The 13,272-nt window shown below is 41.9% G+C and overlaps 1 protein-coding gene across 5 annotated transcripts in view; it reads left to right on the forward strand.

Annotated features, from left to right (window-relative positions):
* The first annotated feature begins 37 nt into the window (after positions 1–37).
* Positions 38–13,272, forward strand: part of TASOR (transcription activation suppressor) — a 28,621-nt gene continuing 15,386 nt past the window's right edge. For 4 of the 5 annotated variants that reach the window (XM_050979280.1, XM_030227989.2, XM_018915041.3 and 1 more), the window contains exons 1-3: positions 4,109–5,134; positions 11,286–11,431; positions 12,543–12,635. In XM_050979280.1, the coding sequence (XP_050835237.1) occupies positions 4,744–5,134; positions 11,286–11,431; positions 12,543–12,635 (630 nt within the window). In that variant the 5' untranslated portion in view covers positions 4,109–4,743. Of the gene's footprint in view, positions 5,135–11,285; positions 11,432–12,542; positions 12,636–13,272 lie in introns of all 5 variants that reach the window. The other variant, XM_030227988.2, reaches the window with a different exon arrangement.

A 13,272-nucleotide genomic window follows, 5' to 3' on the forward strand; every position in this document is an offset into this window, starting at 1 on the left:
TTTCTTATGAAGTGGTTTATATTTGGATCTAATTTGCTAAATGCACAGTAGTAACAGCAACAAGTCACTACACTCAATTCACCGCATTCCCCAAGACTCTGTATGGCATAATTAATTTAGTAAGTAGGTGGAACAAAAATGTACTGTCCTGTCATCAGTTTCTCTCTCATAATTCCTTGTGGGTCACAATTAATAGTTGAAATTAATTTTGGGGTATTCCAACCCACCATGGAATCTCAGAAGATTAATTTACATTTGTTTACTATAGTTTAGCTACCCACTCACTGTTCAGCATTCTGGAGTGCAAGTGTTTTGGTTTTGCTTTGTAGTCGACCTGCACTTAGCTACTGATTGATCTAATCCTAATGATGTTGGGTTTTTCTCTTCAAATCACCCTAAGGATTAAGCTTGCCTGTTTAAGAATACTGATACCATGCTGGATTTGGTAAGCTTGTTTTAGTTCTAGCACTTTTAAAATGCCACTGCTTTTGAAAGGATGACTTGATTATGGCAGGAGCATAGTGGTGGAAGGGTGGGCTTGGACAATAAAATGTACCAAAAGGATGGGTAAAATGTGAAATTATGAGTGTGAAGTAAAGAGAAAGAATGATATGCATAAATATGTTCAAGTGATTGTCACAGTAATTCTGGTGTCCAGAGGGGAGTCTGAGGTTGCTGCAGTGAGTGAAAAGCCTGAGGTCTCAAGGATGACCATGAGGAGATGGCAAAATGAGGAGAGGGATACAGACAGCTCTAACCCTGAGGTACAAACACTGTATCTCCCACTCCGGTAAAAGGGTGAGTGACAAGCTGTCCTGCTCTCAAGAGCAGGATGTCAGTGGTCTGAGGGGGCAGATCCCTCCCTTTGTGGCAAATCTGCTCTTCTGCTCCTGATGAGGAGTCAGTGTAGCTGTAAGCTTATGAAAGACCTGATGGACCAGAAGCCATAAAGGTAAAAGCAGAAATTGTTTTGGCTGAGAAGTAAAGGTAAGCAAAGAGAATGGCCTTGGGACTCTGTGAACTGTGTGGGTCCTCTGAGACTGCAACACAAAATTGAACTGTCTGTGGCCTTTGTTTCCCTAGATTTGCTCTGCAGCACTGAAAAGAACAAAGCCAGGATGATGACGGAACACAAGGTCTGTAATGAGACACCAGGAACTGTAAGACTGTAAGTTTGAGATCTGTGAAGCTCAGTGCCAAGAACAGTTGCTAGAATCTGGATAAGGATAGGGCCAAAATTGCAGGGTACAAAAGGTATTTCTTCTATTTAGCATGATCCACCTGAACCAGGGCTTCTGCCTTTGGAATGCTTCTGTGAAGAGGGAACCAGGTTGCTTTAAGTTTCACAGAATTTCCAGAATTTGAGAGCTGTATCAGAACTTTCAGATAGCAGTTTAATGGACTGCACTTTTCGATGAAAATGAGGTTTTATGGTGACACTGCCTTGCACTTAGACAAATCTTGATTCCCAGTATCTGACAGAGTATGCAACCAAGTTCCACAAACACAGAAGATGATTTGTTTCCTTTTAAAAGGGGGTTTCAGATCCAGAATGAGCAACTCTTCAATGTTTAATGCTTATTAATGAATACTGATTTTAAAATACTCTAATGTGTTCTACAGGTTGGTGCTGCCATCTCTTGGAAATAATGCAGTTTCACAGCTGATTTTGATTACAGGAAATTTAAACTATTTTAAGAAATTACATGTATTAATAATAAAATGAAAGTATTACAAAAATACAAGTAGATATTCTCAGTCTTTTACCTGAGGATCACATTTGTTAGGAAAAAAGGAAAGTATTAGGTGAATTTCTGCTTCTTAATCCTGGTTTTACAGAGCCAGGTCAACTACTGCCCCATTTTGCTTCACCTTTTAATATCATAGGCATATTTTCTCCATGGCTGCTAAATTATAGTAAAGCTCTTTCCAAGTGTGTAAATTGGGTTTTTTTAGTTTTCCAAAGATTGTTCTCTTTGCATGGTCTAAGAAGAAAGATAAATTATACAGTTCTTCTATAATTGCTCTCCTGGAACCTGAAATTTAGTTGGCACAAAATTAGCTCCTTAAGCTTTTGAAGAAATTAGATGTGTTTTGCATCTTTACAGTAGTAAGGGAAAGTAAAATAGTAATTTGTGGTTATTTAAATTGTAACGATATACTCAGATTGATTAATTTCAAATTTCTAATTTAGTTTTCAAATTCTTAAATTTGCATTCATAAAAGGATTCTGAAGTAATGTCTGGAGGAAGCACCCAAGTTTGCTCCTTGAGCATGCAACCCTCCCTTCTGTCTTACTTTGTGGTTCTTAATCTGATCTAAATCTGTATTAGTAATGTGTTAAAATAATCTGATTTCAGAATCAAAGGGATCTTTGTACTGGGGTGGAAAACCACTTGGTGCAAGCCCTGGAGTCATGGTGGAATGCTTGGCAAGTATCAAAAACCACAGAAACCAGAAAGTAGAGAGAGAATAAGGTGACAGATTTTATAACCTCTTTTTTCACTTCAGAGTATTTAAGTAACCTCTTCCTTTGGTGGTTTTTTGCTGTTTTGTGAACTGGGATTCTTTGCACCTGTTTGACAGCTATTGGGATTTAAGATGCACAGTGTGGTGATCTGGAATTGCTGGAGCATTTATCAGTTAGTACTGGGTAATTTTTATTATGATCTCTCCCAGACTTAGGTTAATTAATGCAGAAAAAAACCTCTGTACATCTGCAAAGACATATCTTGTTAAAGCAAGTTAGGATGAAAAACTCTGTGTGCTGCTTGGTAAGTAAGCAAGACTTCAGAGATTGTATGGTCCAAACACCAGTCAACTTGAACTGCTTGTGTACTGAAGACATGCACAGTCTGAAAGTGATTTTAACAGCTCTGCCAATTCAAAATTGACAAAGCAATTTGACATGATTTGAGATATATAATGGATCAACACAGCCTTAAATCGGACCAGATTGGTATTTCCATTTTTTTCTTGTATATGGAAATTCTAGTTAAACAATGTAATACACAGCAAAGTAATTTCAATAATATATCAGCACATTTGCAATATTCTCTTCACCAGTGCTGAATCCTCACAGAGAGGTAGGACATCAGATTCTCAGGGAGAGTCCTGATTTATCCATAGGATGAACACTGCATTTGTGGTGTTCATTACCTCTAGATAATGGACCATTTTGTTTCTGCTGTTAGATAAATACTGGGTATTATGTTTCTGTAATTGATGTAAATTATAGTTACAGATACTAATTACCCTGTTTAAACTTGCTGGGTCCCCAAATACTTCTAAGAACTACTAATAATTATTAGCTTATCTTCTTTTAACACTCTGGAGGCTACCACTAGCACGAGGCCATTTGTGAGCTGATAGGTTATTTATATTTTTGGATCTACAGTTTATCTAAAAAGAGATTTAAAAAACGGCCAGATTAAATTACCTGTTCCTTGTACACCCTGCAAGCATGAAAATTGCATATTTTTAAGGTCAGTATCTGCTTTCAAGGTGACATATGAATAGGTACAGTTATGGGGATTGAAGGTAATTGGTATAAGAAGCTAATGAATATATGCATCTGTTCAACACCTACAGCACTAGTATACTTTTAACAAAGAAAACAAATTATAGGCTTCTAATGTTGTGCTAGTTACTTGTAAAACAATAATCTGGTCTTTGCATTTCCTAGGCACTGCAAGAATGGTTATTTTCAGCAGGCACTGTTCATGCAGTGCATTCCTGGGAGCTGCCAGAGACAGGTCTTTGCCTTTTGCATTTTCACATCCCTCTTGCACTGCAAGTTGCGAGCCTTAAAGGGACAATACATGTCAACCTTCTGGCCTCCAATATTGGTTATTTAGTGCTGTTCTCAGTATGCACCTATGAAAGAGCTCTGCTGAAGTAAATTAAGTTTTTATTTTTTGCCTGCCCTTCATAACCATGAATGCATTTTTATTCTTCAAAGGTGAAATGTTTTCATCTTGTCCAGTGTCCTGGAAAGAACCTTTGAATCTGAGAGTAAGATGTATGCGCTGGCACTCAGTGTAGTGAACTTGTAGTTAAAGTTAGGAGTGGGAAAAGAAGGCAGTGCCATCCCTGAAGCCGGAGCGTGCCTGGGCCCGAAAGCGGGGAGAGTCGTGCCCAAGGGCGGCTTCGCTGCGGGGAGAGCCCGTTCCGAGCGCCGCGCCCCGGCCGCAGGGCAGGAGCCTTGTGCGGCCTTCTCGGGAGAGCGGCGTCCCCTCAGGGCAACGCTCCGGCCCCGCTCCCCCTCGCCGGGCCCCGGCGGACGCGCCTCCGCTTGGCGGGAGGGCGGCGGGTCCCGAGCGGCGCCGGTTGGCGGGAACAGCGGTGCCCGGGCGGTACTCCGGGGACGGGAGAAGCGGTTCCCGAGCGGTGCCCCGCGGGGAAGCAGCGGGCTCAAAACGAGCGGCGCCCGAGCGGTGCCCCGGGGGGCAGCAGCGGGCCCTAAACGGGCCCGTTCCGCCCCACCGCGTGGGCGCTGCCCGCGCCCCGGCCGCGCCCCTATTTATAACGTGTGCCGCGAGCGGATTGGTTGGACCGGGCTGGCCGCAGACCCGCCCCCCCTTCCGCCGCCATGTTCTGTGGTGGGGCGGGGGCGGCCCGGGGGCTGCCGTGAGGCGGGCGGAGGGCGAGTCGAGGCGGCGCGGGCGCTGCTGGCGCTGGGAAGGGGCGCTGTGCTGGGAAGAAGAGAAGGTGCGGGCTGCCGGGCTCGCTTCTGCGGAGGGAATGGCGGATGCCGTGATCCGCAGTGGCGGCGAGATGGAGCCGGAGCAGCATCAGCGGATGGAGAAGACCAGCGCGGGCGTCCTCGGACTGGAGAGTATCAGAGCAGGAGCCGCTGAGGACACCACACAAAATGGCGGACGCTCTGAGAGCGGTAGCGCTGGGGAGGCGCTGCTGGTGGCTGCCCTTGCTGCAGAAGACAAGGTCCCCACAAACCTCAGCATCAGTAGCAGTAGCCAGCGCAGGAGCAGCATCTCGACGGCAAATGAACAGCAGCAGCAGCAGCCGCCCAGCGGTGTGCTCGGGGGGCCGCCCCCTCTCCCTAAGCCCTCAGAAGACCAGCAGCCTGTTAGGAGGAATTTTCAGATCCCCAGGAAGAGCAGAGAAAAGAAAGGTTGTTCTTTCCCTTCCCCTCCCTTTTGTACCTCGCTCCCCTCTCCATCCGATTCATCAGGCAGCTCTCGGACACCTCACACGGCTGCATGCGAACCCTGCGCTGTGCTGGAGGCTCTGCTGGCTCGCACTCGCGAGGCTGCCGAGGAGCCGATTTTAGTGTCAGGATGTTACATTCTTTTCCTACCCTTCCTCTTTCTCAGTTTTATTTTGTCACGAGGATGAAACAAAACCGAAACAGAAGCTCGACTTGAATTACAGATCTCTGCTCTAGAAGGATGAGAAGCTGGATGCGATCAGGGTGGGCTTGAGTTGATCTCAGTTCTGCTTCTGGAGGTGCATTGGCATGTGGAGAAGATGTTTCTTTGGGCCGCCGACATCAGCGAAGATGGTTCGCTTTTCTCTTCCCCGACCTCCTCCCTGCAGGAGAAGGGTGTAATCCTTGTTAGGATAGACGAAACAAATCCAGCAGAGTTGTCCTTCATTGATGATATGCAGAAGACTATTCTTATTTGGAGAAAGTTCTTTGCAGGGAGAAAGGGAGCATCCCACGTTCTCGTGCCTCGCTTTGGAAGCGTTCTGCTTCCAAGTGTCCAGGGTTTGGGTTTTTTTCTGAGTAACTCTTCTTCTGAAAGCCTTTGGTATATCTTGCTTTTCACAGGTCTCCACTGGTTTCTGCTTAACTTTGTTTTTGTTAAGTGGACTTGAAGACATATCTGATTTCCTCCCTGAAATTTATCTTAGTTCTTCTTCTTTTGCAATATGGAGTCAGTAATTTAGTCCATATCACAAAAATTCTTGTTTGAATAGGCTTCTTGTTCTTCAGAGAAGAGAGTAACATCTTAACTTCTTGAAATGCTTTCTTCTGTAAGGAAGAGATGAAGGTAGGTTTATTTCATTATCCAGTCTTTCCTCGCCAGTAATAGACTAATTCCTTTTGGCAGTAATGACCCCTTTTTCTTCCTGGTCTTTCCCATTGCCACCCCACTCTGGGGTGTTACAAGTCTGGCAGAGATTCGTTTTAAAAAGAGCTGGGTTGATATGGAGAAAAAAAGTCTTGTATAATTCATCTGGCAGAAAAATGCCTGGATGTAGCTTGGTGCCTCATGAACAATCGAAGTGTCTTGTGTGCCACACCCAAGTGCGGTTACACCCAAGTGTGGTTTAAATGTATTTCAGAAATGTTTAGTACTTAGCCAACGCTATTTGAGGTTCCACTTTGGCGTTTGGTTCCAATGTGAATGAAAACCTGCAAATACCTTCTCAGGTCATCTAATTCGTCATTTGCCTCTGCTGAGCCATCTGTCGTGTGCTCAAAGTTTTGGATTGTGTAGTTCAAACCTCATGTTTCTGTGGCCTCTTAGGTAGAAGAGGAAGCCATTCTTATCTTCAAAACCTGACTTGCTAATGGAAAGGTCATTTGTGCCATTGTCACCTTTTTTCCTTTCAGCCTGTAGAAAGGCTTTTGGGTATTTTGGTCATTCTGATGACTTGGAGTTTCCGAAGCTCTCAGAGCAGACCCTCCTCTGTTCAGCCCACGGTGCTTGAGGGTTTACAGCTGCTGAGTGTTGTTCTCAGGGCATGGACTGCCAAACTGCAGGTTGAGGACAGCTAAATTGCTATTGGGATTTGTATTGTCATTTGGAAAATGATGCAATTCAGTCAGTTCTGGAACTGAGCTGGAAGATCAGCACTGTATCATCTGATGCCATAGGTAGTGGCTCTTGCAGCATCCTTATTGTTGGTGCTTAAAGACATCTTGTTAAATTGCAAAATAATCTAAATGATGCCAGTTCCTCTCAAAAGATCTCTCTTGGCTTGGTTCTAAAGCCCAGCATGAGGCAATACATATGGAAGCTTCCTCCACAGTTCCTTGCCTTGCAATTGTCCTTGTTCTGCTTTTTAAACCACCATGTCTTGCTTAGACATACCATCCTGAGACGCAGCTGCTGCCTTGATTGTGAAGGCTTAGCTGCTGTGTACAGAGTCTGTATAGGATCACCTTGTCGGAGGTGTTTGAGTTTGTTTGGAGGTGGGATTTTTGGTGAATTTTTAAGTATTTTTAAACACCAAAATGTGTTTCAGGAGCAATTTTTGGTAGTGAAGAAATTAAAATTTGAATCTGGAAAGCACAAATGTAAGAGAAAATTTCCGCTTTAGCTTCTAAAATGTAAGAGAAATATCCTAGAAAATTTAGGCTTTAGCTGCTTATTTGTCTTCTTCAGAGTTTATCTTCTCTCTTGGAGACTTAAGTTGGGACTGAAAGTCAGCAAAAATCCTTTGTAATCTGAAGGAAAGATACCTCTTAACAGCTGTGATCAGTTTGCACAGAGAATTCTTCTGATTTTCTCATTCTTTTTGCTGGCGTAGGAATTCAGGAAACGAAAGAAAGGTTGGCTGCAACATTATTTTTTTAAGGTGTGCCTGCGTTTGTCTTCCTCCTTAGGAGTTCCTTGGAGGTTTGTTTTCTTGGTACACGGAGTTTAGCAGTGGTGTTACGCTCTCTTGAGCAGCTTATCTGTCATTTGTCTTCAGGCCTTTCCTGGCCTCTTCTAATTCAGTTGTCTGATCTTCACAGGTTTCCAAGTTTGCTTGAAACCTGAGAGGTCCTTGATAGGATTAGGAAAGCAAATTTTAAGGATAAATCAGTGTAAGAGCACTTTTAACTTGCTGAACGATATGAGTGATCCCCTTACCGAAGGATAATTCCACCAGTGATGCTGACATTGCAGCCAGTGCCTTTAGGTGGTTGCTTGTTGATTGAAGCTGGAGTTTCTTTCTGGAGTCTGTCAAAGTAGCAAATGACTGCTGTTTCTCAGGCTGAGGGGGGAAAAAAGGTCTTGCTTTTACCCATGAAACTGCATTACTTGCATGAAAGTCTAAGTTGTCCCTTTTCTAATTCATCATTTTGCCTTGTCTTTTTGTCCTCTAATTTTCCCTTTCTTTGGTAGAGATGTGCATCTGCTGTTTGCTGCACCATATTTCTAGGTGGAGAACTCTGTCAGTCCCTGAACTTGGTAACTATTAGGCTTATTGAGAGCACAAGACATTTAGGGCTGAAAAAGTTCTAAAGGTAAAAACGTCACAGTTCATTAACACCACAGTTTTTTGTCATAGTCTTAAAAAATGAAGACTAAAAGAAATTGAGACTTAAAAGGGTGGAGCTCAATGGAGTTTTTGTAGCAGGAGGCCTTGTGTGAAGAGTGCTAGCAGTCTGCCCACTTAGCTGATAGGAAAATAATTCATTTACTTATCTTCCCTTCAAACTTTGTTCAGGATTGCTCAAGGAGGATGGCTCTGTCTTCACATTCTGACTTAAAGCAACCAAACCCAGGAACTCCAATCTCGGCTTTCTTAAGTTGAAACATCAGACAGCTGTGAAAGAAAAGTAGAGCCTCTCAGGCATGACATACATCCAAACATCCAGTCCAGTCCCTGTCCCTTGACTAGTATTTACTAGCTAAACTCAATTTCCACCTAAAAATAATTACATACGTTCCAGTGCCCTGGTAAAGATGAACAAACCCAGTATTTATTTACTTATGTTTACCTGTTCTGAACTAGCCAGCTAACCCCAGAACAATTGACTTGTATTATAAGGATGCTGCAGGTTAGTCCTTTAATTGCTGTTTAATTAACCCAGGGCAGTAAGGGTGCTGTGTATTCCCATCAGCTGTGTACAGCAAGCCTGGAAGACATGCATGTGCACATGGCTGCTCTTTGAAGTGATGGAGGACGGGGGATGAGCTCAGCAATTTCATGGTTTGCCTGGGGGCACAGGCCTTGGTGGCTGGCTGCTGTACGAGGTCTAGTTTAGTATTTCTCGGTTTTATTTTAGCTTTTTCTTGTTTCTGCTCTCCTTCCATGGAGTAAGGTACAGGCCCTGCTGTGGTGACAGTAACATTTTAGACCATCACTGTCCTTGAACACCTCAGCTCAAGTGAGGAGCTGAAAAGTATTGCCTGGCTACTCACCTCCCTGGGGTGGTGTTTCATGTTTTGATTGAGAGCATGAAGTCTGCAGTGCCTCAAGTTCTAGAAGAAAAAATTGCAACAATCTTTATAAAAAATCTTCTGTTTTCCATAATTGAATGATTAGGTAGGGCTTTTCCATAAAGGTGTTGAGCACTAAGTGTATACTAGTTTATGCAAATTCTCCCTACCAGGAGAATAGGGTGACTTGCTGTTTTAGGACAAGTCTGTCTCAGCTTGCTCCCCAGAGCTTTCCACAGAGCAGAAGGTGTTTAAACACAAACAACAGCATGGTTGATAATATTTGTGTGTATGACAGGATCTTAATTAATGTAATAATGTGCCTCTTCCTAGATTTGCATCTGGGAAAGTAGGTGAGACATTATGTCTGCCTTGTGGTGGCTCTTTCTGGCTCACCCTGCAGTGCTTTCCACTTGTTTTGGCTCCAGATGGAAGCGAGAGGCTCATTTTTACTGAGCTTGTGTCTTGGGGGAAGGAGGGAGAAGGGATAAGATGCAATAAACGCTGGTAGGAAAACAGGAAATTCAGTCAAGCAGCTGGCACAGATAACTTTCTGCCTTAACTGATAGTTTTGAGGAGCTGGCAGTGTGGGAACCCCAGATCTGTCTGACAGGCAATTAGTGTTGTAGTGTCCAAGGGATGTTTGGGGCTGGGGTGGAACAGGAGGTGCTTTCCCGGAGCGTGTGTACCTGCAGCAGGCTTGTTTTCTATTCTATTCATAAGCATTTATCTCTTCAGTACAAGAGCATTCATCCCCAGTAATATTGAGAGTTCCATTCACTCTCAATTCTGTCTCCTCCCATACTGCTGTCAGCTTTTGAAGAGTGAAGGTGTGGTTACTGAAAAGGATGTTACATAAGTATGGTGTCTAAATCACTTTCATAATTTCCGCTCTTAAAATAATCACTTCCTCATTGTTGGTGGTTTTGGAATCCTTGCTTGATTTCAGTTTGCAGATGTGGTGTTGCCTTCTAAAGTGTGCGGCTTTTACTAAGTAACACAGAACAGTTTGCTTTCATTAGGAACATTTGTTTTATATTGAGGCTTATGCAGTAAATTTTTTCTGCAAATGAGGGAAAGATTGCTGCCTAAATCTACTGCCATATTACTTAATGAAATTGGAGGATATACTCTGAAGATAGAATTAAATTTAATTTGTTGTTAGAGTAGTGGTAGGTAGCTTTTTTGGTTTTGTCTTTGTTTTGTTGGGTTTTTTTTTTTTTTTGTGAGATTAGAACTACTGTTGTTCCTAACTGCTGTAAATACAGTAAAAATTGTGCACTTTTGCTGGGTGTTTTGGAAGTTACTCTGAGGATAAAACCCACTTCTTGTGTTGTGCTAGCTCAGTTCCCCCAGAGTTGTTATTTTCCTGGCCTCTACTCAAAATCTGCGCTGCCATCCTCTGCTGGCTTCCCCCTGGGTTGCTCCTCTGATCAGTTTGTCACCTTGGCACCCAAACACAGATAAGAAGCTCAGGGACATGACTGCTTCCCTGTGGGAACTCGGGCAAAGGTTTGCCCAGCAGGGAATTTGTACAGCAGCACATGAAGGGCTTTCCTTTTAAAGCAGCTATAGCAAGGGAAAACATCATTAAGCGTGAACACAGGCAGTGGGGTCCTGGTATTTTTAATAATAGCAGCTTATTTGTCTTTTTTAAATAGGATTGGATATCTTCGTATTTAGCTTAATTGCCACAAGGAAACAAACACAAAACCTTATAATAGTTCTGAAGTGGGGCCAAGCTATGAAACTCTTGTTGAGGTTTTTATTAGGACAATTTGTTCCTGCTTCTTAATTAAAGGAGTTAATTAGTAAATGACAGTTCTGAAAGTTGAATTACAGTGTTTTGCAGTACATATTAGATGTTTTTCAAGGGGTAAATTCAAACTTGAGGTGCTTCCCTTACAAACTTCTGAGAACTAAGAGCTGTTCAATAGCAATATTAAATAAACACAATTGTGATTTTTAAAAGATGCTATCATTCTAGGAAATTTTAAGATAAACTTTAAGTCTATATTTGCCAAGTATTCTAGGTGTTTTGTTTTTGAAATTGAATCACAAACCATTTATCTTCATGCATAAATTGTCAGTGAACTGGAAACTTTTGGATGTCTTCACAGGTATATCGGTGCTAATTATTTTATTTCTTCTCTTTTATAGCACTCTTTCAACCAGTATCTCCAGGGTCTCGAGAATTTGAGGAGATCATAAACATTCTGCATCATTCCTACTTGGATCAGAATTCAGTGTCCAATTTTAAATACAAGAGAGCCAGCTTAGTTCATAGTGAACTGTTGGAAAAGGAAGTGAGTATATTTGTGGCTTCTTCTTCTCAATAAGGTACCAGTCAGATGACAGTGCTTCTCAATCTAGAAGTAGAGACCTGGGCATTATTTTCAGTTATGCAGTTGGTTTTTAATTGCAAATTCACATCCCCAGAAATGAAAGCAGCTATTTTTCAGGCAAGTTTATTACTGCATAGTTTTAAACTTTTGCCTGCCAGGTACCCTAAGAAGACTAAAAGAAAAACTATTTGGCACCACTTGTCTGTGTGTTTTTAACTGTCAAAATTTTTCTTAATTTTTATTAAGATATTTTAATAACCCAGAAATTTGTTTTAATGTCTTCTTTACAGGGCTGATGTTTCCTGTGAAAATTAAGATTAAAATATGTGCCTGATAGAAGTTTCCATAATCTCTGTAGTTTTGTTGTTTTCCATTAAGTACTTTAACTAAAGTTGATTACTGGTCTAGTAATTAGGGCACCTTTGTTGAAGCCCCTTTGTTGTGCCCTGTATGGTGTCTCTTAAATCCAGCCTTGGCTTGTTCTCATCACTCTCAAATGAAGTTTTCATTCCCAGTGCCAAAAAGCTTCACATGTGAAGTAATTGAAGAATATATAATTTGTTTGCTGTGATTATCATCTCAAAATTACGAAGTAAACTGAAGCATTTTCTGCTATTACATTAATTATTCATGGTTACAGCTGAGAAATATTGGTGAAAACCACCTCAGCAGCAGTGAGGTGCATCTGCAAAAATATTTGTACAGTGTAAGAGATCTGTCCTAAAAAGAGAAAAAGTCTTATTTCTGGAGTTTCAAAGATGATGTGGGAGGCATTGTGCTGGATAGTTCTATCCAGTTCTGCTACAGAGATCAAACGAAACTGTCACTGCACAGGTTTGTTTGAAGAGTGTCTCTTAAAAAACCAAATACTTGGATAGATGAAGCCAATTAGATTTCCCACAGGTATAATGTTCTTGAAATCTAATTGTAGCCTCCAGTGATTTAATTTGGATTATTTTTGGATTATTTTTGTACACTTGGATCTGCTAACATAGATGGGCCCTTAAAACATTGACACTTGAGTGTGGCAGCAGCGGGGTGTGCCTGTGTTGAGACGTTTGTGTATGAACAGTTCACAGAGAAACGCAGGGAGCTGAAGCGGGACGGGCGCCTGGACAAGGAGCTCTCGGAGAGTTACGCCTTCCTCATGGTGGATCAGTGCCAGGTGAGCTCTGGGCCCTGCAGGGAAAATGCTTTCTTCAGCACCTAGGAGCTTTTGGAGCTTTAGGTTTTTTCAGAATGGTTTTTATTGACACAATCTTAAAGTTATTTTTGCAAAATTCAGCGCTGGAAGGTGTAGAAGGATGGGAAAGAGATCTGTCACCATTTAAATCCTCTATTCCCTGCTACTTCAGGTACTCCATTTTCATGACTCTGTATCTTCTCTGGTTTAAGCTCTGTTTTATAAATAGAAGGATAGATTTTCTGGATGACATGTGAGTTTTTATTTGGTTTGTGTTTGTTTTTTTTTTTTTAATTGAGGAATATCTTGTGCTTTCATTGCATTTGGGTTTTGGTATCTTTTTCTTCTTTTTTTTGCATCAACAAGGTAACCTGTAATATTAGAAAATGGACATTGTCTTCTCTGTCTCTGATCATATACTTTAAATCAAAGTGATGGAAAGGTGATTTCTGTGCTTAGTCTGCTATTATAGAATTGGGATTTCTTAAGCATGCAATCATTTGACAGGTATACTTCTGTTTTAAATATTAAAATTTTCTGTATTAAAGGTAAGTAATATTCATAAAGAGTGTTTAGGGTATTGGGAGGTTGTGGATTTTTAAGATGCATGTAGGTGTTT

Source organism: Serinus canaria, chromosome 12, assembly GCF_022539315.1.
Source record: "Serinus canaria isolate serCan28SL12 chromosome 12, serCan2020, whole genome shotgun sequence".
Taxonomy (NCBI): Eukaryota; Metazoa; Chordata; class Aves; order Passeriformes; family Fringillidae; genus Serinus; species Serinus canaria.